We start from the raw sequence: 24,862 nt of genomic DNA on the forward strand, positions 1-24,862 counted from the left end.
CAGCTCCTGGTTTTGTTGATCTGTTCTACTTTTTTTTTTTTTTTTTTTGGTTTCTATTTCATTCATTTCAGCTCTGATCTTTATTATTTCTCTTCTCCTGCTGGGTTTAGGCTTTCTTTGCTCTTCTCTCTCCAGCTCCTTTAGGTGTGGGGTTAGGTTGTGTATTTGAGACATTTCTTGTTTCTTGAGAAAGGCTTGTATTGCTATATACTTTCCTTTTAGGATTGCCTTTGTTGCATCCCAAGGATTTTGAACAGTTGTGTTTTCATTCTCATTGGTTTCCACGAATTTTTAAAATTCTTCTTTAATTTCCTGGTTGACTCATTCATTCTGTAGTAGGATGCTCTTTAGCCTCCATGTATTTGAGTTCTTTCTGACTTTCCTCTTGTGATTGAGTTCTAGTTTCAAAGCACTGTGGTCTGAAAATAGGCAGGGAATGATCCCAATCTTTTGGTACTAGGTGAGACCTGATTTATGACCTAGGATATGATTGATTCTGGTGAATGTTTCATGGGCACTAGAGAAGAATGTGTATTCCGTTGCTTTGGGATGGAATGTTCTGAATATGTCTGTGAAGTCCATTTGGTCCAGTGTGTCATTTAAACTCTTTATTTCCTTGTTGATCTTTTGCTTAGCTGATCTGTCCATTTCAGTGAGGGGGGTGTTAAAGTCTCCCACTATTATTGTATTGTTGTCGATGTGTTTCTTTGCTTTTGTTATTAATTGCCTTATATAATTGGCTGCTCCCATGTTAGGGGCATAGATATTTACAATAGTTAGATCTTCTTGTTGGATAGACCCTTTAAGTAGGATATAGTGTCTTTTCTCATCTCTTATTATTGTCTTTGGTTTAAAAACTAATTAGTCTGGGGGGCCTGGGTGGCTCAGTTGGTTAAGCAACTGCCTTCGGCTCAGGTCATGATCCTGGAGTCCCGGGATCGAGTCCTGCATCGGGCTCCCTGCTTGGCAGGGAGTCTGTTTCTGCCTCTGACACTCCTCCCTCTTATGCTCTCTGTCTCTCATTCTCTCTGTCTCAAATAAATAAATAAAATATTAAAAAAAAATCTAATTAGTCTGATACAAGGATTCCCACTCCTGTTTTCTTTTTGTGTCCCTTAGTATGGTAAATGGTTTTTCTCCCCCTCACTTTCAATCTGGGGGTGTCTTTGGGTCTAAAATGAGTCTTGCAAACAGCATATTGATGGGTCTTGGTTTTTAATCCAATCTGATAGCCTGTGTCTTTTGATTGGGGCATTTAGCCCATTTACATTCAGGGTAACTATTGCAAGATATGAATTTAGTGCCATTGTATTGCCTGTAAGGTGACTGATACTGCTTATTGTCTGTGTTCCTTTCTGGTCTATGTTACTTTTAGGGTCTCTCTTTGCTTAGAGGACTCCTTTCAAGATTTCTTGTAGGGCTGGTTTTGTGTTTGCAAATTCCTTTAGTTTTTGTTTGTCCTGGAAGCTTTTTATCTCTCCTTCTATTTTCAATGACAGCCTAGCTGGATATAGTATTCTTGGCTCCATATTTTTCTCGTTTACTGCTCTGAATATATCATGCAGTCCTTTCTGGCCTGCCAGGTCTCTGTGGATAGGTCTGTTGCCAATCTAATGTTTCTACCATTGTAGGTTACATATCTCTTCTCCCGAGCTGCTTTCAGGATTTTCTCTTTGTCTATGAGACTCGTAAGTTTTACTATTAGATGTCGGGGTGTTGACCTATTTTTCTTGATTTTGAGAGGGGTTCTCTGTGCCTCCTGGATTTTGATGTCTGTTTCCTTCCCCCAAATTAGGGAAGTTCTCTGCTATAACTTGTTGCAATATACCTTCTGCCCCCCTCTCTCTTTCTTCTTCTTCTGGGATCCCAATTATTCTAATGTTGTTTCATCGTATGGTATCACTTATCTCTTGAACTCTGCCCTCGTGATCCAGAAGTTATTTGTCTCTCTTTTTCTCAGCTTCTTTGTTTTCCATCATTTGGTCTTCTGTATCACTAATTCTCTCTTCTGCCTCATTTATCCTAGCAGTTAGCACCCCCATTTTTAAAAAAAGATTTATTTATTTATTTATTCATGAGAGACAGAGAGAGAGAGAGAGACAGAGGCAGAGGGAGAAGCAGGCTCCCCACAGAGCAGGGAGCCCGATGCGGGACTTGATCCCAGGACCCTGGGATCATGACCTGAGCCGAAGGCAGATGCTTAACCGACTGAGCCACCCAGGCATCCCGTTAGCGCCCCTATTTTTGATTGCACCTCATTAATAGCCTTTTTGATTTTGACTTGGTTAGATTTTAGTTCTTTTATTTCTCCAGAAAGGGTTTCTCTAAGAACTTCCATGCTTTTTTCAAGCCCATCTAGTATCTTTAAAATCATGATTCTGAACTCTAGATCCAACATCGTAGTAATGTCCGTATTGAGTAGGTCCCTGGCTGTCGGTACTACCTGTTATTCTTTTTGTTGAGGTGATTTTTTCCATCCTGTCATTTTGTTCAGAGGCGAATAGCTGAATGAGAGAACAAAATGCTAACAGGGTAACAACATCCCCACAAAATATACTCTAAACAAATCAGAAAAGACCTGAAGTCTGGGGAAAAGAAAGGGAAAGAAAGAAAAAAGAAAAAAAAAAAAGAAAAAGAAAAAGATAAAGCAAACAAAAACAGAACAAAACAAAACAAAAAACAACAGAATATGGTCAAATATCATCAGGCTGGTGCATTGATCTGTACCACACACTAGATTTTCGGTGTATTTTGGTCTGTTAGAAGAAAGTGCCTCCCAAAATTTTAAAGAAAGAAAAACATATATGTACAAAAATAAGGGTTGATATGATGAAGGGATGGAATATGACTGTAAAGATGGAAATTATAAAAAATGTTATAAAAGGAATTGATAAGAAGTTCTTTGAAAGAAGAGAAAAGAGGATTTAAAATAAAAAGAAAAAAAAGGGAGAGAATGTGATCAGGTAGGAAACTAGAACAGAGCCATACACTAGAAATTTAGGGTATATTTTGATCTGTTAGAAGAAACTGTATCTCAAAATTTTAAAGAGAGAACAACTTTTATATATATGCCAAAAATAAGGGTAACGACTATGAAGGGATAGAATATGACTCTAAAAATGAAAAATAAAAATTTTTTTAAAAAAAGGATTGATAAGATTTTGGTTGAAAAAGGGAAAAAGAAAAATTCAAAAAAAGACAGTTAAAAAAAATAACTTTGAAAGACTAAAGAATCATGGTAAAAAAGCCATGGATTCTATGTGCAGTATTCCCCTAGCACTGGAGTTCTGCCGTTCTCATTGATCAGTAAACTTGGTCTTGGCTGGCTGTTCTCGCTGATCTTCTGGGGGAGGGGCCTGTTGCTGTGGTTCCCAAATGTCTTTGCTGGAGGCGGAATTGCCCCGCCTTTGCCCGGTTCGGGCTAAGTAATTTGCTCGGGTTTGCTCTCGGGAGCTTTTGTTCCCTGCAAGCTTTCTGTACAGCTTTGCAGGAAGAGAGTGAAAATGGCGGCCTCCCAATCTCTGCCCTGGAGGAGCCAAGAACTCAGGGTCCCAGTCCTCAGTGAGCCCCCAGAGAAAAGCAGTCAATCACTCCCATTTCCCCTGTCTCCGGCCGCACTCCGTGCTCACCTGGCCTGTGACCAAGCATTTCTATCTCTGGCACCCGAGCTGGTGTGGAGTCTCCAAACCCAGCAGATCCCTGCGGTGCGCTCCCGCGCCACTCCTCCCGGGGAAGAAAGGTGAGTCTCCCCGGATCTGCCGCTTGTTCGGTCCCTGCTGGAGGAGCAGCGGATCACGGTTTATGGCAACCGGGAGCTGAGAGTCCGCGCCTGGGCTCCTTCTCTGCAGCCAGCTTCCCCGCTCCGATACCTGGGAGCTCTGCCGCACTCAGGCACCCCTGGCCTTTCTGTGACCCCGAGGGTCCTGAGACCACACTGTCCCACGAGGGTTCCACCCCCTGCTTAGCCACTGGAGCAACTTCCCTCAGTGGAGCCGGTTTCTAAAAGTTCCGATTTTGTGCTCTGTGGCTCTATCACTTGCCAGAAGCAGTTGACGGAGGCACCTCCCCCGCCATCTATCCTCCCAAATATCGCCTCGGATTCACTTCTCTGCACGTCCTACCTTCCAGTAAGTGGTTGCTTTTCTGTTCAGAGAGTTTTTGCTATTCTTTTCTTCAATCTCCTGTTGAGTTTGTAGGTGTTCAGAATGGTTTGATCCCTATCCAGCTGACTTCCTGAAAGGAGACGAAATCCAGGTCTCCTACTCCTCCGCCATCTTGCTCCACCCCTCCCCCTTAATATTTCTCGCAGGGCCAGCTTAGTAGTCACATATTCTTTCAGCTTCTGCTGGTCTTGCTATCTCTGCATCTCTCCATCCATTCTAAATGAAAGCCTTGCTGGATAAAGTATTCTTGGCTGCATGTTCTTCTCATTTAGTACCCTTAATATGTCTTGCCAGGCCTTTCTGGCTTGCCAGGTCTCTGTGGATAGGTCTGACATTATTCTGATTTTCCTTCCTCTGTCCGTAAGGAATCTCTTTCCCCTCACTGCCCTTAAGATGGTTTCCTTGGTTCCAAGATTTGCGAGTTTTACTATTACATGCCGAGGTGTTGGCCTGGTTTCCTTGATCTTGGGAAGGGTCCTCTCGCCTCTAGGACATGAGTGTTTGTTTTATTCCCCAGATTAGGGAAGTTCTCAGCTACAATTTGCTCACATACATCTTATAGTCCTTTCTCTCTCTCCACCCCCTCTGGGATTCCAATTATTCTGACATTGGAATGCTCCATGGTGTCACTTATTTCTCTGATTCTATTTTCATGGATTCTGAGTTGTTTTTCCCTGGCCTCCTCTTTTCCCTTTTTATCTATTATATTGTCTTCAAGGTCGCTTATTTGTTTTTCTGCCTCAGTTACCCTAACTGTTAGATTATCTAGATTAGATTGGATCTCGTTGGTAGCATTTTTAAGTTCTGCCAATTCAGCTTTCATTTCTGCCCTTAGAGACTCTATGTTGCCATTAATTGATTTCTCCATTCTAGCTATTATCTTCACAATTGCGAGCCTGAATTCCATCTCCGACATCTTGGTTATATCTGCATCCATTTGTAAATCTGCAGCATAAGTCATAATCTCTGAGTCTTTTCTGTTTGGGGGGCTCCTCCTCCTAGTCATTCTGTTGATGGGTGTTTGAGGAAATGTATAGAGTCGAAATTATTGACCAGAACCCAAGCAAGATGCACCTGTTTTCTTGGGACGTTAGGGTTGCTGGCCTCTTGTTTTCCTAGCCTGTCTTCTGGGGGAGTGGCCTGTTGTGCTGTTACTCAGGCAACCCTGTTTGGTCGGAGTTGTCCTGCCCCCTGTGGTGGGGGATGGGCTCAGTGAAAATCGATTTTTGGGGGGCTTTTGTGCTTTGGCGGCTTTCCCTGGCGGCTTTCCATGTCTCTTCTGTGAGTCAGAGCAGAAGAGACCGTTTTCAACCCTCTGCCTCAGAGCAGAGAGACTGCAGTCCATTCTTCAGTGAGCTGTCCGGGCCACACTGTCTCCGTTTCTGTCCATGTTGCTATAAACTGTAGCATCCCGGGTTGTGCGCCCCTCCACAAAGCTCCCAGTCCTGCCTCCAGGTTGGGCCTGTCTCTGCCCTTTGTGCTTCTGAAACCGCCAGCTGCCCCCAGTTTGCACATGGGGCCCTCCTGCTTCAGTTTCCGTCTGGGTGGCTGCCCTAAAATCCTTTCCCCAGTGCTACAGTTCTGGGAGTCTGTGCCCCGTGTCCAGCGCGGGAGGCTTTCACTCACTGGTGGTGTAGGATCCCCATGGCCAGGCTCCCTCCCGCTGCCGTTTATCTTCTATCTGCCTGTGGAATCATGGCTCCCCGCTTTGTACCTCAAAACTAACTGCCTGCGATATTCTGTTTGTAGAGATTCAGGTCTTCTTACATCTCAGGCTGGTTTCGTGGGTGCTCAGAGTGGTCTGGTAGATATCCAGCTCAAATCTGGGGACCAGTTGGAATAGGGTCCCCTCATCCTCTACCATCTTTTCCCAATCCCTATAATTTATTTTTTTAAGTAATCTCTCCACCCAACGTGGGGCTTGAACTCATGACTCCGAGATCAAGAGTTGCATGCTCTACTGACTGATTTTATTTTTTGTGTTTTGTTATTGCACTATTAGTATGAACTTTCGGTAATGTTATATTTTCTTGATTCCTCATGTTCTTTGGAGTTTTGTATTTGTCCTTGCACTTTTGAAGTAGTAGTCATCTCCTCTAATTTTTACTAGCTGCCTTCAGGTGAGAGATATTTTGTTGGTCCTACTTATATTTGGGATTTCCTGTGATTTTGGACAGAGACACCTGCTCCACACTTCATACTTCTTTTTGTGGCATGATTCTTAAGCTTGTATGTCTTTTCTCAATCTTCCATCTCAGCAGGCTGGCTGCCAGAACCTTCTTTTTGGTTTTCCTGAAGGTGGTGCTATAGGTCAAGGTTGTGGTTTGTCCCTTGCTCACACACCCTGGCTTGTTTCCTGCATGGACTTCCTGTCTAGCCAAGCTTTCTCTTACTGCCATTTTCAGAAGGTGGCACAAGCAGCTGGCCACAGAGTGGGCAGAAGTGTGGGTTTGGCACTCAGGGCTTCAGGGGTGCCTTCGACCAGTTGGGAAGAATCCTTGGGTGAGGTTTTCCCAGCAGCTTAGGGCTAGGCTTCCTGCTGAAGCCTAGAATGCAGCCAGCAGGACCCATATTGGTTTAATGCCCTCTGATATTCTTATCTGCCTGCTTCCTGATCTGTCTCCTCCCAGCCCTCATTTTTACACTCTGGGTACTGTGGGGGACAGATGCCTTTCTTCAGCATTGTTGCATATAGCTGGTGAAATAGGCACTCGCTCACTGCTCTCCCTTCCTCCCTGTGGGAGGGGTCCTTGGCCTCTCCTTTTTTCACACTATACTGCCAAAGTGGTGGTGGTGGGGGTAATACTTGCAAAGTTTCTCTCACCAGCTTGAATACATTCCAGTTCTCATGGTTTTTGGTCCCTTGGAGTATTGGAACTACTCTAGAAACCTGGAATTCTACAAAGTCTCTCTCATCCTTGGGTATCTGTCCAATTCAGTGTTTTACAGGTGATGTGGCTGAAAGCATTGGATTGGTTCCTAGTTACACAGCCCATTCCCAGATCTGTCTCCCTATTACCTGATGCACAAGGGGTGAGACTCTTCCCAGGCCCCTGGCCTATGGGGCTAGATCCCACAGCTCCCACACAGGTACTTTTGTTCATAAAGACCAAATTTTTGATGTTAACAGGGGACAAAGCAAGGGACATCTTATACCACCACAATCCTACAAGACAATATTGTTAATTGTAGTCACCATGCTGAATATTTGATCTCCAGAACTTATTCATCTTATAACTGAAACTGTACCTTTTGACCAACATTTCACTATTTCTCCCTCCCCATTCCTCTGCCAATGACCATTCTATCCTCTGCTTCTTTTTTTTTTTAAAGATTTATTTATTTATTTATTTGAGAGAGAGAATGAGAGAGAGAGAGCAGGAGGGGGGGAGGGTCAGAGGGAGAAACAGACTCCCTGCCGAGCAGGGAGCCCGATGCGGGACTCGATCCTGGGACTCCAGGATCATGACCTGAGCCAAAGGCAGTCGCTTAACCAACTGAGCCACCCAGGCGCCCTATCCTCTGCTTCTATATGCTGTATTATTTTCGATTCCACATACAAGTGGGATCATGCAATATTAGTTTTACTATGTCTGGATTATTTCACTTAGCATAACATCTTCTAGGTTCATCCAAGTTGTTACAAATAGCAGGATTTCCCTTTATTTTAAGGCTGTATAATATTCCACTGGATATGTACATCACATTTTCTTCCTTCATTTATTCACTAGGTTGTTTCTATACCTTAGTTACCATGAATAACTCTCTAATGAGCATAGGATTGGAGATAGTTCTTCAAGGTAATGATCTTATTTTCTTTGGATATGTACTCAATCCAGTTGAATTGATGAATCATATGGTAGTTATATTTTTAGTTTTTTGAGGAAGCGTCATACTGTTTTCTTCTTTTTTTAAAGTTTTTATTTAAATTCCAGTTAGTTAACATACAGTGTAATATTAGTTTCAGGTGTAGAATTTAGTGATTGAATACTTCCATACAACACTGAGTGCTCATCACAACAGGTGCACTCCTTAATCCCCATCACCTATTTAATCCACCCTCCACCTACTTCCCCTCTTGTGACCTTGAGTTTGTCCTCTACAGTTCAGAGTCTGTTTTTTTATTGTTTTTAGTATTTTCCATAATGACTGTGCCAAGTTAGAGTCCCACTGGCTGTACAAGGATTCTCTTTTCTCCACAGCTTAGTTAAGGTGTGTTATCCCTTATAATTTCTATAGTAGCCATCTGAATAGTTGTGAGGTGATATCTCACTGTGGTTTTTATTTGTATTTTGATGATTAGTAATGTTTAACATCTTTTTGTGTACCTATTTGCCATTCATATGTCTTCTTTTGGTATGAGGGTGATGCTGGTCTCATAAAATGAGTTTGGAAGTGTTCCCTGTTCTGTTTTGGGGAAAAGTTTAAGAAAACTTGATGCAAATTCTTTGAATGTTTGGTAGTATTCACCTGGGAAGCCATCTGGTCCTAGGATTTTCTTTTCTGGGAGGTTCTTGATTACTGAATCCATCACCTTCATTACTGATCTATTCAGGCTTTCCATTTCTTCTTGATTCAGTCTTGGTAGATTGTGTGCTTCTAGGAATTTATTATTTTCTTCTAGGCCATCTATTTTTGGGGCTTATAATTGTTCACAATTGTGTTTATTATCTTTTTAAAAAAATTTCTGAGCCTTCTGTTATAATGTATCCCCTTTCTTTTCTGATTTTATTTGCATCTTTTGTCTTTTTTTTCTTAGTCAATATGTTATTTTTATTCTCTATTTGATTTATTCCTGCTATCATATTTATTATCTCCTTTCTTTCTGGTAAGTTTGAGTTTAGTTCTTCATTTTCTAATATCGTTAGCTATAAAGTTTTTGTTTATTTGAGATCTTTTAAAGTATAGAATTTATATATTTTTCTTTTTAAATATAGAATTTTATATACTTATATATAAATAAATAAATATATATACTTATATATATTTTATTGCTATGAACTTCCCTCTTAGAACTGCTTTTGCTGCATCTCATAAGTTTTGACATATTGTCTGTCTCAGTCCATTTGAGCTACTATAACAAAATACCACAGACTGAGTAATTTATAAGCCACACATTTACTTCTCACACTTCTGACTGTTGGAAGTCTGAGGGTAGGGTGCCAGCATGGTTGACTGAGGGCCTTCTTCTGGCTGCAGACTTCTCCTTGTGTCCTCACATGGTAGAAAGGGCTAGGGAGCTCTGTGGGGTCTCTTTTATGAGGGCCCTAATCCCATTTGTGGAAGTTCCACCCTCATGAGCTACCATCTCCCAACTTCTGCACCTCTTAATATCATCATGTTGAGGGGACAGGACTTCAACATATGCATTGTGGAGGAATACATTGCTAAAATAGAACATAAACTCAAAATGGATGAAAGACCTAAATGTGAGACAGGAAACCATTAAAAACCTGGAGGAGAACACAGGCGGAAACCTCTTTGACCTCAGCCACAGCAACTTACTAGACATGTCGCTGGAGGCAAGGGAAACAAAAACAAAAATGAACTATTGGGACTTCATCGAGATAAAAATCTTCTGCACAGTGAAGGAAACGGTCAACAAAACTAAAAGACAACCTATAGAATGGGAGAAGATATTTGCAAATGACTTATCAGATAAAGGGAAATAAAAAAGGAATAAAAAATATCTCCAGACAAATGAAAATGAAAACAATGCTATGGGCTGTATATTTCTGTCTCCTCCCACAAAAAAAAAAAAAAATTAAAAAAAATTCTAATGTTGGAGGCTATGCCCAATGTGATTACACTAGGAGGTGAGAATGTTGGGGTTTCAGTTATTCTAAGGTTTTTTTGTTCCACTGTGTTTCTGAAACTTCTTAAGTAGACTCCTGAGCTCTCTCAGAGCTGTGTTTGTGGATAGCTGTCTGATTGTTGCTATTTGTAGGAGGACTGAATTTGGCTCTCCTGCCCAGCTATCTTTGTGATATCACTTGGCTTTGCCTTGCCCATTTGGATTAGTTATGTGTTTTTACTGTTAGTATTTCGGAGTTATTTATGTATACTGGGATACGAGATATGTAATATATTGCAAATATTTCCTCCCAGTCTCTGGCTTGTATTTTTATTCTCTTAATGGGATCTTTTACTGAATGAAAGTTTTAATTTGGATTAAGCCCAGTTATTAATCTTTCTTTTATGAACTATACTTTTGATATCATATGTGGGAACTTTCTGTATGATCTGTGATCCATTTGCATTTGTGTTTATGATCCATAACTTTTGCATAGGCTATGTGTGACTTAAATGGATTTTTTTTTTCACCAGTGGATGTCCAGTTGTTCCACCAACTATTGTTGAAAAGGCTACTTTTCCTCCATTGATTTGTTTCTGCATTTTTGTGAAAAATCAGTCAGGCATGTTTTGTGACAGCCTATTTCTGGGTTTTCTATTGTGTGCTATTAATCTCTGTGTTTATCCCTTCTCTAATAATTCCTAGATTTGGTTACTATACCTTTAATAAATCTTGATATCGGGTAGACTGATTCTTCCCTTTTTATTTTTCATTTTTTTCAGAATTGTTTTGGTGTTTTGCCTCTCTAGTTTAAGGACATCCAAAGACAACACTGAAAGAGTGAAGAGGCATGCCTCAAATTGGATAAAAATATTTGTATTACACATAACTGGCAAAGAGCTAATAGCCAGAACACATTAAAAATTTCTACAAATGGGGTCCCTGGGTGGCTCAGTCAGTTAAGCATCTGACTCTTGATTTCGTCTCAGGTTGTGATCTCGAGGTTGTGGGATGGAGTCTCTGCATCAGGCTCCATGTTTCAGGATGGACTCTGCTTGAGATTCTCTCTCCCTTTCCCTCTGACCCCCACACTCTCTCTCTAAAAAACTATTCTACAAATAGATAAGAAAAAAAAAAAAAAAGGAACAATCCCCAATAGAAGAATGGACAAAATACTTAAAGAGACACTTGTTAAAAGAGGATGTACAAATAGTCAGTGAATATAGAAGGTGTCCTACTTACTCATTAGTAACCAGTGATATGCACCTTAAAACACACTGAGGTGTCACTAACATGTCCGAGGTCTAAAATTTAAGCCTTGACAAATTACACACTAGGGGAGACAGAGCACAGGAACTCCACTCACTGTTGGTGGGAATATAATTGATATTTTGAAAAATATTTTGAAAAACTGTTGAACATTTTTCTTACTAAATATGAACATATGCATTTTCTAAGATCATAATTTTAGGTATATATTTGTCAGGTGTAAGTGCACATCTATACCAAAAGACATGTATGGTAATACCCATAACCTTATTAGTAACAGTCCCAGACAGGAAGCAATCTGATAACTGTCCACAGGAAGTGAACAAATTAAGTGTGATGTATTCATAAAATCGGTACTATATACAATGAAAATTGATAAAAGCAAAATTGAGCAAAATAATATAGAAATAGATATACTTATGGTATGATTACACTTACATAAAATTCAAAAGAAAGAAAAAACTACTCTATAGAGTCAGAGCAGGTAAGGTTTATCTTTGAGGGGGGGGGAAGGGAACGGTTCATGAGGGGCTTTGGGATGCTGGAAATTTCTTTTCCTTCCTTCCTTCCTTCCTTCCTTCCTTCCTTCCTTCCTTCCTTCCTTCCTTCCGTCCTCTCTCTCTCTCTCTCTCTCTCTCCCTTCCTTCCTTCCTTCCCTTGGATGGTTACATGGGTGTATCCATTTTCTAATGTAAGCATATTTCTCTATGTAAGATACATTCCAATGAAAAAGGTAAATATAGGCTTTCAAATATGTACTACCTCTATTTCTTTACCCACTCTCCCAAGAGAACTAGGAAGAGGGAATGAAACAGAATGGAGGAGTGAGAGGTAGATGTAATTTTGGGGGTGAATTGAGTCAGAATGGTATTACAGAGGCAAAAAATATGCAAAAGAGAATATGATTGCCAATAACTACAAAATTAATGTTAATGATCTACGGATGAGTTATAAAAAAAAATCATACTCCATTCTCATTTCTGGATACCATCTTGGATGTCATTTTCCAAGTCCAGCTTTGAACTTGGGTTCTCCCCAGTGAGTACCATATGAGAGAATGCATAGCTTGGTCCACTTTTACCACTTTTTTGTTTCTGAAGATGTGTCCAGATAAATCACAAAATGATTTAGCAGTGATTTATAACTAATGTCTATGGAATTTTCACTGTGTATGAGAACTGTGAGAAACATTTTATTTTATTATTTTCTTTTCTTTGAGATTTACTTATTTATTTAAGAGAGGAGGAGGGGCAGAGAGGGAGGGAGAGAAAGAACCTCAAGCATCCTCCCCACTGAGTGTGGAGCCCAACATGGGGCTGGATCTCATGACCCTGAGATCACAACCTGAGCTGAAACCAAGAGTTGGACGTTAATTGACTGAGCAACCCAGGTGCCCCTTGTGAGAAACATTTTGCATGGAATTATCTTGTCATTTCATCATCACAACAATCACTTGAGTTACATTTTATTAATGTTTCCATTTTACTGATAAAAAAAGGAAGCTTGAAGAGGTTAGACAACTCGTCAAAATTATAAAGCTATTGAGAAGCAAAGTTGGAATTGAAACCCCAGTTGGTCCTTTTCTAAAGCTTTTACAGCCAAGCAATGAAAAATTATTGGCCAATTTAGCTGTTTCACATTATTCTTCTCTTAAAATATTCCATCCTAAGCGAGCGGGCTTCTGTGACCTTTTCCTGATTACCTTCCCTCTCAACTAACCAGGTTTTCCAGGTAGAGGCATGAGGTAATGTCGATCATTCTCTTTGTGAGTTGCTTCAAAATTTTCCTCTCTTCAGGAACATCTCAAGAAAAGGAAGTAAGTAGAAGCATTTATAGCTCATTATATTAGCTGATATCATTAAAATCCCCCTGAGACATCAATAGGAAACTTTGAACTTAGAGTTAATAAAAATGCACTCTATACTTCAAAACACAAAGATATCTCACATGGATAATAAAATTTCCCAAGATAATCTGTTTAATTGATCCAATTGAAATCTTTTTTTATGACATAATATCTTTAGATTGTTACTCAAACATTACAAGCTCATTTAGAGGGGACTTTAAGGATAAAGAGATGTAGGCATAGAGCAGTGGTTCTCAAATTTGCCATGCAAAAAATATTTATGTCTTTAATCCATGCCCATTTCTTCAATAAATGGTGTTGGGAAATTGTGTAATCATATGCAAAAAAAAAAAAATGAAATTGGATCCCTAACTTATGCCATTTAGAAAAAATAGCTTGAAATGGATTAAAGACATAAAATGTAAGACTTGACACTAGAAAACTTCTATGAGAAAACATAGGAAAAAGGTTCCTTGATATTGTTCTTGACAACAATATTTTTGGATATGACACTGAAAGCATAGGGGTGCCTGGGTGGCTCAGTCGGTTAAACATCTGCCTTCAGCTCAGGGCATGATTTCAGGGTCCTGGGATGGAGTCCCGCATCAGGCTCCCTGCTCAGAGAGGAGTCTGCTTTTCCCTCTCCCTCTGCCCCTCCTTCCACTTGTGCTCTGTCTCTTTCTCTCTATCTCACAAAAAGTAAGTAAAATCTTAAAAGAAAGAAAGCATAAGTAACAGGCAAAATCAACAAGTCAGACTACATCAAACTAAAAAGCCTCTTCACAGCAAAAGAAACAAATGACAAAATGAAAAGACAATCTACAGAATGGGAAAAAAAATATTTGCAAACCATATATATGATAAGGTGTTAAAATCCAAAATATATAAGGAATTCATACAACTCAACAGCAAAAAAGACCCCTCAAAAACACTCCCCCCAAAAAAGCCAAAAACAAAAACAAAAAACAAACAAAAAGTCAAATAACATGTTTAAAATATGCATAAAGCGCCTGAACATTTTTCCAAAGAAGACATTCAAGACATAGCCATTAGAAAGAAGGAAATCCTGACAATGTGACAACATGGATGGACCTTGAGAACATGAAATAAATCAGGCAGAGAAAGACAAACAATGCATGATCTCACTTATATGTGGAATCTAAAAAGCAACAGCAAAAAAGCCATACTCATAGAGGCATAGGAAGAGCAAAGGGCTGGGGGTGGGGTGGGAGAAAAGGATATTGGCCAAAGGGTCCAAACTTTCAGTTAAAAGATGAATAAGTTCTGGAGACTCTAATATAGACCACAAAGACTATAGTAACAAAACTGTATTATACTTTAAAGATGCTAAGAGAGTAGAACTTAAATGTTCTTACCACACACATGCACAAAGTTAATTATATGGGATGATGGAGGGACTAGTCAACCCCATTGTGGTCATCATTTCACAATGTATGTCAAATTATCATGATGTGCACCTTAAACTTACACAATGCTATATTTCAATTATATCTCAATAAACCTGGAAGACATGAAGACCCATGTAATAGAAAAAAAAATTTGGAATTCTAACAAACTCCCAGGATAGCTGATGATGCTGATCCCAGGATTACACTTTGGGAATTGTTGACCTGGAGATATTAAGGGCTTGCCCATGTTTTGTGGCTTCCTACAAGGAAAGTCAGGGCCAACCGTAGGGGCCACCTATCAGTCAGCTCTCTGACTTTTTCTTTGTCTCATTATTTTTATTACTGTTCAAAGACCAGATAATTTTCTAAAATTCCTGTAAATTCTAAATATGTGTAGGATTGTGCTTTTAAGAATTTTACATCTGTAATGGGAATGTTAAGTACTTAATTGCTGAGATCTCACATATATACCCAAACTAAAACAAACAGAAGCAATCACAAATACATGTATCCGAAAACCAAGATGCAGACTTCAAAGGAATTAAGAAGATTTATTAACAATTATAATATTACATCAAAATTATTGGTGCCCAAAGTTAAACTATGTTATGTGAATCTCAATCTATTTATAAGTAGGTACAAGGAACTAACATATGCCAAGAGTTGTGGATTCTTCTAGAGTGTTTGGGAGGTCTGCAGGGGGCAAGAAAAAGCAGCCTTGGCCCCTGGGAAGACATAGGCACAGTGACTGTGGACAGGAGAGGATAGACATCATTGGGCCACTTGAACTGGACTGGACTGGCTAGACAACATGGATGGACCTTGAGAACATGAAATAAATCAGGCAGAGAAAGACAAACAATGCATGCCTCACAATATGGTGCCATGCACATAGAAGCTGTACTATACACTGGGTGTAGAAGAAGAAAAAGTGAATTTTCTCTCAGCATCTCAATATGACAATGACCAACCTGAGAGTTTCCTACGTTTTCTCCTGCTCCATTCTTCTCCATGTTGGAGGGTGCAGATTCAACTATTTGGGCTTGCTTGTCTCCCTACAATTTCATGGTTTTACTTTTGTGAGTCCAGGACCAAATGAAGAAATTGATCTGCTTTTATTTTTACATGAAGCCCCCAAATCAATTCTCTCTTCATGAAAACCCGAGTCTCTTGATTGGGAGCTTTCCATGATGCCTCCCTGAGGCCTTTATACATGGGGGACTGGGCCAACCTCTGGATGAGAACACTAGTCCCTAATGTCCTAGCTCTGTAAACAAGCTGTTATCTGTCCCCAAGCCCCCAGACTATTCCAAATTCCCAAGGGGACAGGATATCACATTTGCCTTTTCATCCCCTTAGTATGCACCAATAAAATGACATTTATGTAAATTCTTAAAGCTCTTAGAAATAATATGCTTCCCTTTCTCCCTGGGGGTCACCTGCCATCTCCTTAGCCCTAGGGTACCTGTATATATGTGTGTGACATAAAACATGCTGATTTGAAATGTGAAATGTGGCACTCTGCCACTCCCCCCCACCCCCCACCGCCCTTAGCTGCAGAAGAGATGCCCCCTCAGGTTGCTCTGGAGAGCTTCAGCCCATAGTCAGCTATTCATCTATGCAGTGCTACTTAAAGATTCATTACCACTTCGATGGGGCAGACCTTATTTCTGTGCTCAATCCCTCATCAGAGTTTTTGTTGGAATTTCTTTTGGAAGACCCAGAAACTAAAAGGGAGCAGAATTAGTTGCCTTCTCCCCAAGAAAACTCCTGGCTGATCTCTGGAATTGAAGTAAGGAGAGCTGACAGAATCTGGGAAAAACAAGAGTGAGGACATGGATAGGAGGTTTGTGGTAGCGATGAGTTTCAGTCCTGTATCTTCAGTCCTTTATATGTGGATATATAACTGTCTTGTGTGCTAGTTCTATTAAGGTTTATATCTATTTGGGCACCTGAAGGAATTGAGGTTTCTCAATCCCACTTTGCACATTAACTCCAGTTTGGAACAGAGTTACTGCATCCAATTCAGAAATGATTGAATGTACCAAATTTGAACAAGTTCATCTATGACAAGTAGAAAAGGAGAGAGTACATTCTACTTGCTTCCCCATTCCTAGCTAGGCCAATCCAAAGCCATCCCCTGACCTTGATGCACACACATCAGATCATCTTTTCTGATTTCCCCAATGAACAGAACACCTCTGTGTCATTCTGTTTTGGCACAGTGACCAGTCAAGCATTGCAAGGCTTCTCCAGCAATGCTGAGAATGATCACAGGCTTTTCTCCATAATGATGGATTTAGTATTTAGTATTGTTTAAGCCTATGTGCAGATTAGTGGAAGAAGCAGTAGGAAATGACCACCTTTAAACAAGTTTAAAATGATAAGAACAGGGGCGGGAGAAAGAGTGGGAACTTTGAGCTAACGGGTAGGACTGGCATTATGGGCCTCCCTAACACCGAGATCCTAAGCCTGCCCACCTTGCAGGGCTGCTCTAACCATGGCTTGGAACTGTAGGTGGAGAAGCTCTGGGAAACATCTGATCTATTGTAAATGTGGAAAGAATGATGGCTTTTAGGATAGACAAAAAATAGCTCTACTGCTTTGTATGAAGTCCCACTCAGTGGGCACAGAATATCATTCAGCAGGTTCTCCTCGGAGTGCTGGTGCAGAGTTGGTCAGAGAATCAAGCCCAACGAATCAATCCAGCTTCATACCTTTAGGCCAAAGCTGTCAAAATTGGTGTAGACTTGTAACGTCATGTGTTCACAAAGTGACTACAGGTTTTGGAATAGCAGTATCCCTTTTAAGTTTCCATTTCCAGCAGCTCCATTTCATCGTTCAGACTAAGGATATGAGCTAACGCACATGAAAAAAACAAGTACGGTAATTTATACTTGAAATACCTGTGGGGTCACACAGAGGACAGCCTCTGGATATTGGACATGAGAATGAGCATCAGGTCACCTTGCAATGAAGGAATAGCTTTGAGAAATGTCACCTAGAATAAACATACTATAAAGAGATAAATGTGATAACTTTGCAATTTTGCTGAGTCAGGCCCTCAGTGATGCATGTTGCTAAGCAATTTGTGTTGAGTTTCTCCTTGCCACTCATGGGACTCTCTTGAGCTTGGATGAAAGCCGTGACAGGTCTGTGGATACAGACATGCAAGTGATTCTTTCCAGCCAACACCAGCAGAGTGTGTGTGGGAATGTCTCTCTGAGTACTCTGTTCACACAGGGAGGTCACACAGTCTTTGGTTCTTGGCTGGCTGTTTCTCATCATTCTCCGCCCCCTTCTGTGTCTTCATGGAGATTTACTGGGGGTCCTATGCCTGGAGCAGTAACTGGGGACTTGCAGAATTCCTGCTTGCAAACCCAGCTTGGTAGAGTTCATAAATTCTTCACAGTCACACTAGACAGATGCTGAGAGCAGCCGCATAGAGACACACACTGCAGAATGTTTCCGTACTCTTGTTCCTGCAGCTTCCTCCTTGCACGTTGCGTGAAGCCATTTCTTAATGGCCATTGGCATTTTCCATCCCCACAGCTGATACGAGCCCGGTGGACTCTAGTGCTATAAGGCTGAGACCCAGCAAAGCGCTTGCCATGAGCTATGGGAAACATGTAGAGCTGAGACTATTCAGGGCCTGTGGTAATACCACCAGCCCTGTAGAGCCGTGAGGTCTGGGTGGGGTGTGACAGGACCTGGCCTACTTTCCAGCGTGCACCAGGAGAAGCCAAGGCATGGAGAGAGGACTGTGTATCAGGACACACATGTGTAGATATGCCTTTGCAGACACAGAGTACAGTCTATCATCTCAACTCTTTCTGATAGTGAGTGTCAAATGTTACTGCCTTTAATCTCAATAAAATTACCTGTTGTTAAGGAACTGTGTGACATGCATATTTGTGAACTCCCTGAATGCCATCCATGAGTTTCGGTCTTTGTGTCCACGCAAGTACTACTTTCTCTCCTGGAAACATATTTTGCTCAATCTGCCACATGCAAAATTCTTACTTGTTATTTGGAAAACAACCAAAGAAACCCCAAAACCAAAAAGACCCTCTCAGGTACAGCAGTGTCCCTGAACCTAAACTCTTCTACAGGGGCTTCTCTGATCAACTGGGAATAATTTGAAGCACATTCAGCTTTTTAACAAATCTTTTAGAGAACTTTTACTTCCTCCTTTCTTTCTTATTATTTACAATCATTCACCAAGGAGGCTAACTTCTTGAGTTACCCTCCTCTTCCTTCCAGGAGAATCAGACACACTGCTTTGCATAATATAGGTATCAATAAGTGTATGCTAGGAAAGTGTGGAAGAGCAGATGACTCTCCTAACTTCATGGACCCACACATGGAAATTGGAGAGTGCTGGGTAGCATCTTCATTTGCTGTCTTATCCAATACTTGCTTGTGTGTTTCCGTGACAGCTGGCGAAGACTATGGGAAACGACAATAACAGCTACCAACAAGCATTCATCTTGCTGGGCTTTTCTGATCACCCTCGACTGGAGATAATTCTCTTTGCTTTTGTCTTGGTCTTCTACATCTTGACCCTTGTGGGCAACACTGCCATCATCTTGTTGTCAATCATGGATGCCAGGCTCCATACGCCAATGTACTTCTTCCTTGGGAACCTTTCTTTCTTGGACCTCTGCTTTACAACCAGCATTGTCCCCCAGCTGCTGTGGAACCTTTGGGGTCCAGAGAAGACCATCTCCTACCATGGATGTGTGGCCCAGCTCTATATCTACATGGTGTTGGGCTCAACTGAGTGTGTTCTCCTGGCTGTCATGTCCTATGATCGCTACGTGGCCGTCTGCCAGCCGCTGCACTACACTGTGGTCATGCACCCACATCTCTGCCTGCAGCTGGTGACTGTGTCCTGGTTCTGTGGCTTTCTAAACTCATTTATCATGTGTCCCCAGACAATGCAACTCTCCCGATGTGGGCGCAACACAGTGGACCACTTTCTGTGTGAGATGCCTACTCTTATTGCCATGTCCTGTGAAGACACCATGTTTGTGGAAGCATTTGCCTTTGCCCTGGGTGTCGCCCTTCTCCTGGTGCCCCTCTCCCTGATCCTCATCTCCTACGGCATGATTGCTGCCACTTTGCTGAGGATCAAGTCAGCCACCGGGTGCAAGAAAGCATTCAACACCTGCTCTTCCCACCTAACCGTGGTGTCCCTTTTCTATGGGACCATCATCTACATGTACCTGCAGCCAGCCAATAGCTATTCCCAAGACCAAGGCAAGTTCCTTACCCTCTTCTACACCATCATCAGTCCCAGTATCAACCCCTTGATCTACACTCTGAGGAACAAGGATGTAAAGGGGGTGATAAAGAGGCTCCTGAGGGGAGAGAAGGGGGCCTGGGAAGCCTGAGGGAGAAGAATGCTGGGGTAATGGATGATGTTCTGGGGTCTCTCTCTTAGATATATATGTGACGATGTGGAGAGCACACTTTCAGAGTAGAGGGAGCACAGCTGGGCATGATGATTTTGAGTGTGACCTCATCCCCAGCCCTCTGGATGTGAAGTAGTTTTCTTCAGTTTAAAGGCATCTATTTTAGGAAATCCCTCCTTTTATCCATCTTTGGGCTTCATCCACAACTGCAGGGGATTGGGAGCACTAATTCAAAGCACACAGTCTGCAGATTAAGTCATGAGATGTCAAATAAAAATAAGAGAACACCAGCAGCCTCCTCTTGAAGCTCCTTTATTTATGACTATGGTGGTTTTTCAGAGGTGGGCAAAACAACATCAGTCAAATTACAGGACTCTGCCTAGATGTAGGTTGTTTCTTCTTAAGTGAGGAGTTTCCTATTTTTGTTTTTTGTTATTTGGCTTTTTAAGTTTTTATTTTAGTTCCAGTTAGTTAACATACGGTGTAATATTAGTTTCATGTGTACAATATAGTGATTCAACAATTCCATACAACACCCAGTGCTCATCACAAGTGCATTCACCATCCCTTATTTAACTCATCCCCCCCCCCCCCACCTCCCCTCCGGTAACCATCAGTGTGTTCTCTATAGTCAAGAGTCTTGATTTGCCACCCCCTCTCTCTGTCCCTTTTTTTCTTTCTCTTTCTCCCTTTGCTCATTTGCTTTTTTTTCTTGCTTTTCTTTTTCTTTCTTTCTTTCTTTCTTTCTTTCTTTCTTTCTTTCTTTCTTTCTTTCTTTTCTTTCTTTCTTCTTTCTTTCTTTCTTTCAAGGATTTTATTTATTTATTTGAAGGAGAGAGACAGCATGAGAAGGAAGAGGGGTACAGGGAGAGGGAGAAGCAGACTCCCTGCTGAGTGGGGAGCCAGATACCTCTTGTGATTTTAGCTTCCATGCAGTTAAATTTTGAACTCTTTAGGAGCCATATGTGGCCTTTCTTTATGATTAAAAAAGAGCATTTAGGGGCCCTTGGGTGGCTCAATCAGTTAAGCTTCTGACTCATGATTTTGGCTCAGGTCATGATGTCAGAGTTATTAGCCCTGCATTGGGCTCCACACTCAGTGGGGAATGTGTTTGAGATTCTCTCCCTCTGCCCCTATCTGCCCCTACCCCCACTCATGCTCACTCACTCTCTCTAAAGTAAATAAATAAATCTTTAAAAAAAAAAAGAACATTTAAGTTTCCATTTTAAGGTCAAGAAATCACCCAGGTAGCATCATCTTGGAAATAAAAGATGGAATAAATTTTGTCTATTTTTGTCTATTGCCTGTCTTTTTCTTCATCCTTATTCTCTTTGTTGAGACTCTGTGACATGAAAATCACTAGCAAAGCATCCACACACATGAAATGAGTTTATTTCCTATTGTACTTTTCATCCCTATGATTTATTTATTTTATGACTGGAGGTTTGTACCTCCTAATCTCCTTCACCTATTTCACCCATCCCCCCACCAACCTCTTCTCTAGCAACCACCAGTTTGTTCTCTGTATTTATGAGTCTGTTTCTGTTTTGTTTGTTCATTTGTTTTGATTTTTAGATTCCACTTACAAATGAAATCATATGATATTTGCCTTTCTCTGTCTGACCTGCTTTTAATAAAAACAAAAAATATTCAAACAACCTTCTCTACTTAGAGCTTGAATAGTAAGATCAACTCTTGCCACTATAATTCTCCTTTATTCCTTTTGACACATTAATATTTTCTTTAGATATTCAAATCCTATCAGTCAAGTTAAGAAAATATTCCTTTGGCAGTTGTCCTTCTATGATGATTTTTTAAAAATTTAATTTAATTTTATTATGTTATGTTAGTCACCATACATCATTAGTTTCTGATGTAGTGTTCTATGATTCATTGTTTTCGTATAACCCCCAGTGCTCCATGCAATACATGCCCTCCTTAGTACCCACCACCAGGCTAACCCATCCCCTCACCCACCTCCCCTCTAAAACCCTCAGTTTGTTACTTGGAATCCATAGTCTTTCATGGTTCATCTCGCCCTCCGATTCCCCCCGCTCATTTTCCCCTTCCTTCTCCTAATGTCCTCCATGCTATTCCTTATGTTCCATAAATAAGTGAAACCATATGATAATTGACTTTCTCTGCTTGACTTATTTCACTTAGCATAATCTCCTCCAGTCCCATTCATGTTGATGTAAAAGTTGGGTATTCATCCTTTCTAATGGCTGAGTAATATTCCATTGTATATATGGACCACATCTTCTTTATCCATTCATCTGTTGAGGGCATCTTGGCTCTTTCCACAGTTTGGCTATTGTGGACATTGCCGCTATGAACATTGGGGTGCATATGGCCCTTCTTTTCACTACATCTGTGTCTTTGGGATAAATACCCAGGAGTGCAGTTGCTGGGTCATAGGGTAGCTCTATTTTTAATTTTCTGAGACATCTCCATAGAGAGACTATGGACTCTGAGAAACAAACTGAGGGTTCTAGAGGGGAGGGGGATGGGGGGATGGGTTAGCCTGGTGATGGGTATTAAAGAGGGCACATAGTGAATGGAGCACTGGGTGTTATGCACAAACAATGAATCATGGAACACTGCATCAAAAACTAATGATGTAATGTATGGTTTTAACATAACATAATAAAATAAAAAAAAAGAAAAAATGGGCAGAAGACATGAACAGACACTTCTCAAAAGAAGACAAACAAATGGCTAACGAACACATGAAAAAATGTTCATCATCATTAGCCTCTATGATGATTTTTAATTCTTATTTATTTTTGTTTATTATTTATTTATTTTTGTGGGCATGCCTGAGTGGGGGGCTTGGGGGAGGGGCAAAGGGAGAAGGAGAAAGAGAATTCCAAGCAGGCTCCATGTCCAGCATAGAACCTAACGCTGAGATCATGACCTGAGCCAAAATCAAGGGTTGGACACTTAACTAACTGGGCCATCCAGGCACCCCACTCTATGATGATTATTTTTACCCTTCTCCTTACTTATTCTTTCATATTTTAATGTTTACAAGATAGTAACAAGTGGAATTTATTGAACATTGTCTATGGCACTATGCTAAGCCCTTTTCCTATTTTATCTGAGCTAATATTTATAATAACTCTGAGAAGTAAACACTATTAATATTCTCTAGATAAGAAATCTGAGTCTAAGAGGGTTTAGTATAAGAGGCTTGATTTGGGGTTGAATTCCTGTTTCCTGGATTGGCACTGACATTGTCAAATGATTCTGAGTCAGACCCCAGTGACTCAGACATGAGAAGGATAGAAGTAGGTTGGTGAGGGAAAACACTCCATTAATACCACCCTCCATGTCTTAACCTTTCAAACTGAAATAACCAGACAGATTTATCTTATTTATCTCTTCTGAAGTCACTCCATTAAGGACACTTACCACCCACTTCTGTGCAGCAAAGCCAGGGGAAACTAGATGATGCCCCAGTGATGGCCTGGAGGCTAAGACCCAGTTCTGCTGCTTGAGGCTGCACTGTGCTCTCCTGGGCATAAGGGCCTGGGCCAGGATGCCAGAGGAAAGGAGAGGGGGCTTGTGGAGTAGGGGAGTGGGCCAGTGTGCTGTCCTCAGTCATCCTGCCTTTGCCCTCATCTTTGGCAATCTATTTTACCCAGCCTGACATAGGTTTGTTGCCTTCACAACTCTTTTCCAGATTATGCAAAACCCATATGAATCTTGTCCTGAAGACTTATCAATAAGAATCCCTGGAAATTTGTCTCTAACATTTAAATTTTTTTTAAAGATTATTTATTTATTTATTTATTTGAGAGAAAGAGAGAGAGAGAGAAACAGCATGAGAGGGAGGAGGGTCAGAGGGAGAAGCAGGCTCCCCGCCGAGCAGGGAGCCTGATGCGGGACTCGATCCCGGGACTCCAGGATCATGACCTGAGCCGAAGGCAGTCGCTTAACCAACTGAGCCACCCAGGTGCCCTCTAACATTTAATTTTTAATAACAAAAGCTTTGTTGGTATTTCTAATGTAGGTATTTAATCAAACTTGGAATTCCATTACCAATACTAAGCCATCACCACAGCTTATAACTTTGGCAAATTTGAAAATTCCTCAATAAGCTTTTCAGTGCTGACAGCATCTGGGTCTTTCTTCTCAAATCAAAGACATTTAATCAATGTCTACTAGCTTGAACCATATTTTCATTGAAGCCGCTATTCTTCCTGCAATTGTGGGATCCTCTCACAAGAAAATATGAATCTTTTACATCTCTAAGTGTAGCTCCCTGCCCTCTTGATGTGAATTTGCTTCAGGAGGGTGAAGAAAATAAATTCCAAATATACACTGCTATCACTGAGCACAGGGCTGATGGATTTGACATTCTGTCACCTTTAGAAGAAGAAAAACATCAGATTCCAGGAGGATTTGCATATGGAACAGACTCTTAGTCACATGTAGATCTGCAGAGATCAACTTGCATACTATTTAAAATACTCAGAAATTTAAATGAATTTTTAAAAGTATTTTTCTACTATTTCTCCCAAAAGGATGCTTGGCACAGTGATAAATACATAATAAATCCTTTGTAAAATATGTTGATTTATAACAAGAGTAAAGAATGGTATATAAAGCACAAGCAAGCTTTATTAGAGCCTACCATTTTATAATTAGAAATTACTACTCACTGCAAATATTTGTGATACTATATCTGATACATCAAAACTCTGGTTTTGAGAAGATAAATGGGAGTATTAATAATGATTAATAATCATTTATTTAGTCGTTTGGCATTTTGTCCACCTTTTCTTATTTAGCTGAGGATCTATGACATGCCGCACATGATGCTGGGACCATGGAGCTACAAATATGAAACACAAAGAAAAGGACAGTGTAGTCTGACATTGATAATGTGCTATGGGATGAATTTGGGTGGGCACTTCACTTGATTGTTGAAGTTTGGTTTTCTGCAGAAGATGATGGCT

At 40.8% G+C, this 24,862-nt stretch overlaps 1 protein-coding gene across 1 annotated transcript; it reads left to right on the forward strand.

Moving 5' to 3' along the window:
- The first annotated feature begins 18,932 nt into the window (after nt 1-18,932).
- On the forward strand, nt 18,933-19,877 carry LOC123852001 (putative olfactory receptor 2W6). The gene has a single exon (XM_045886176.1). The coding sequence runs from the start codon at nt 18,933-18,935 to the stop codon at nt 19,875-19,877; it is 945 nt and encodes a 314-aa protein (XP_045742132.1).
- Nucleotides 19,878-24,862: the final 4,985 nt, after the last annotated feature.

The sequence above is a fragment of the Mirounga angustirostris genome, unplaced genomic scaffold (genome assembly GCF_029215605.1).
Source record: "Mirounga angustirostris isolate CCGP_5_RB_7025 unplaced genomic scaffold, mMirAng1.0.hap1 SCAF_7, whole genome shotgun sequence".
Lineage (NCBI taxonomy): Eukaryota > Metazoa > Chordata > Mammalia > Carnivora > Phocidae > Mirounga > Mirounga angustirostris.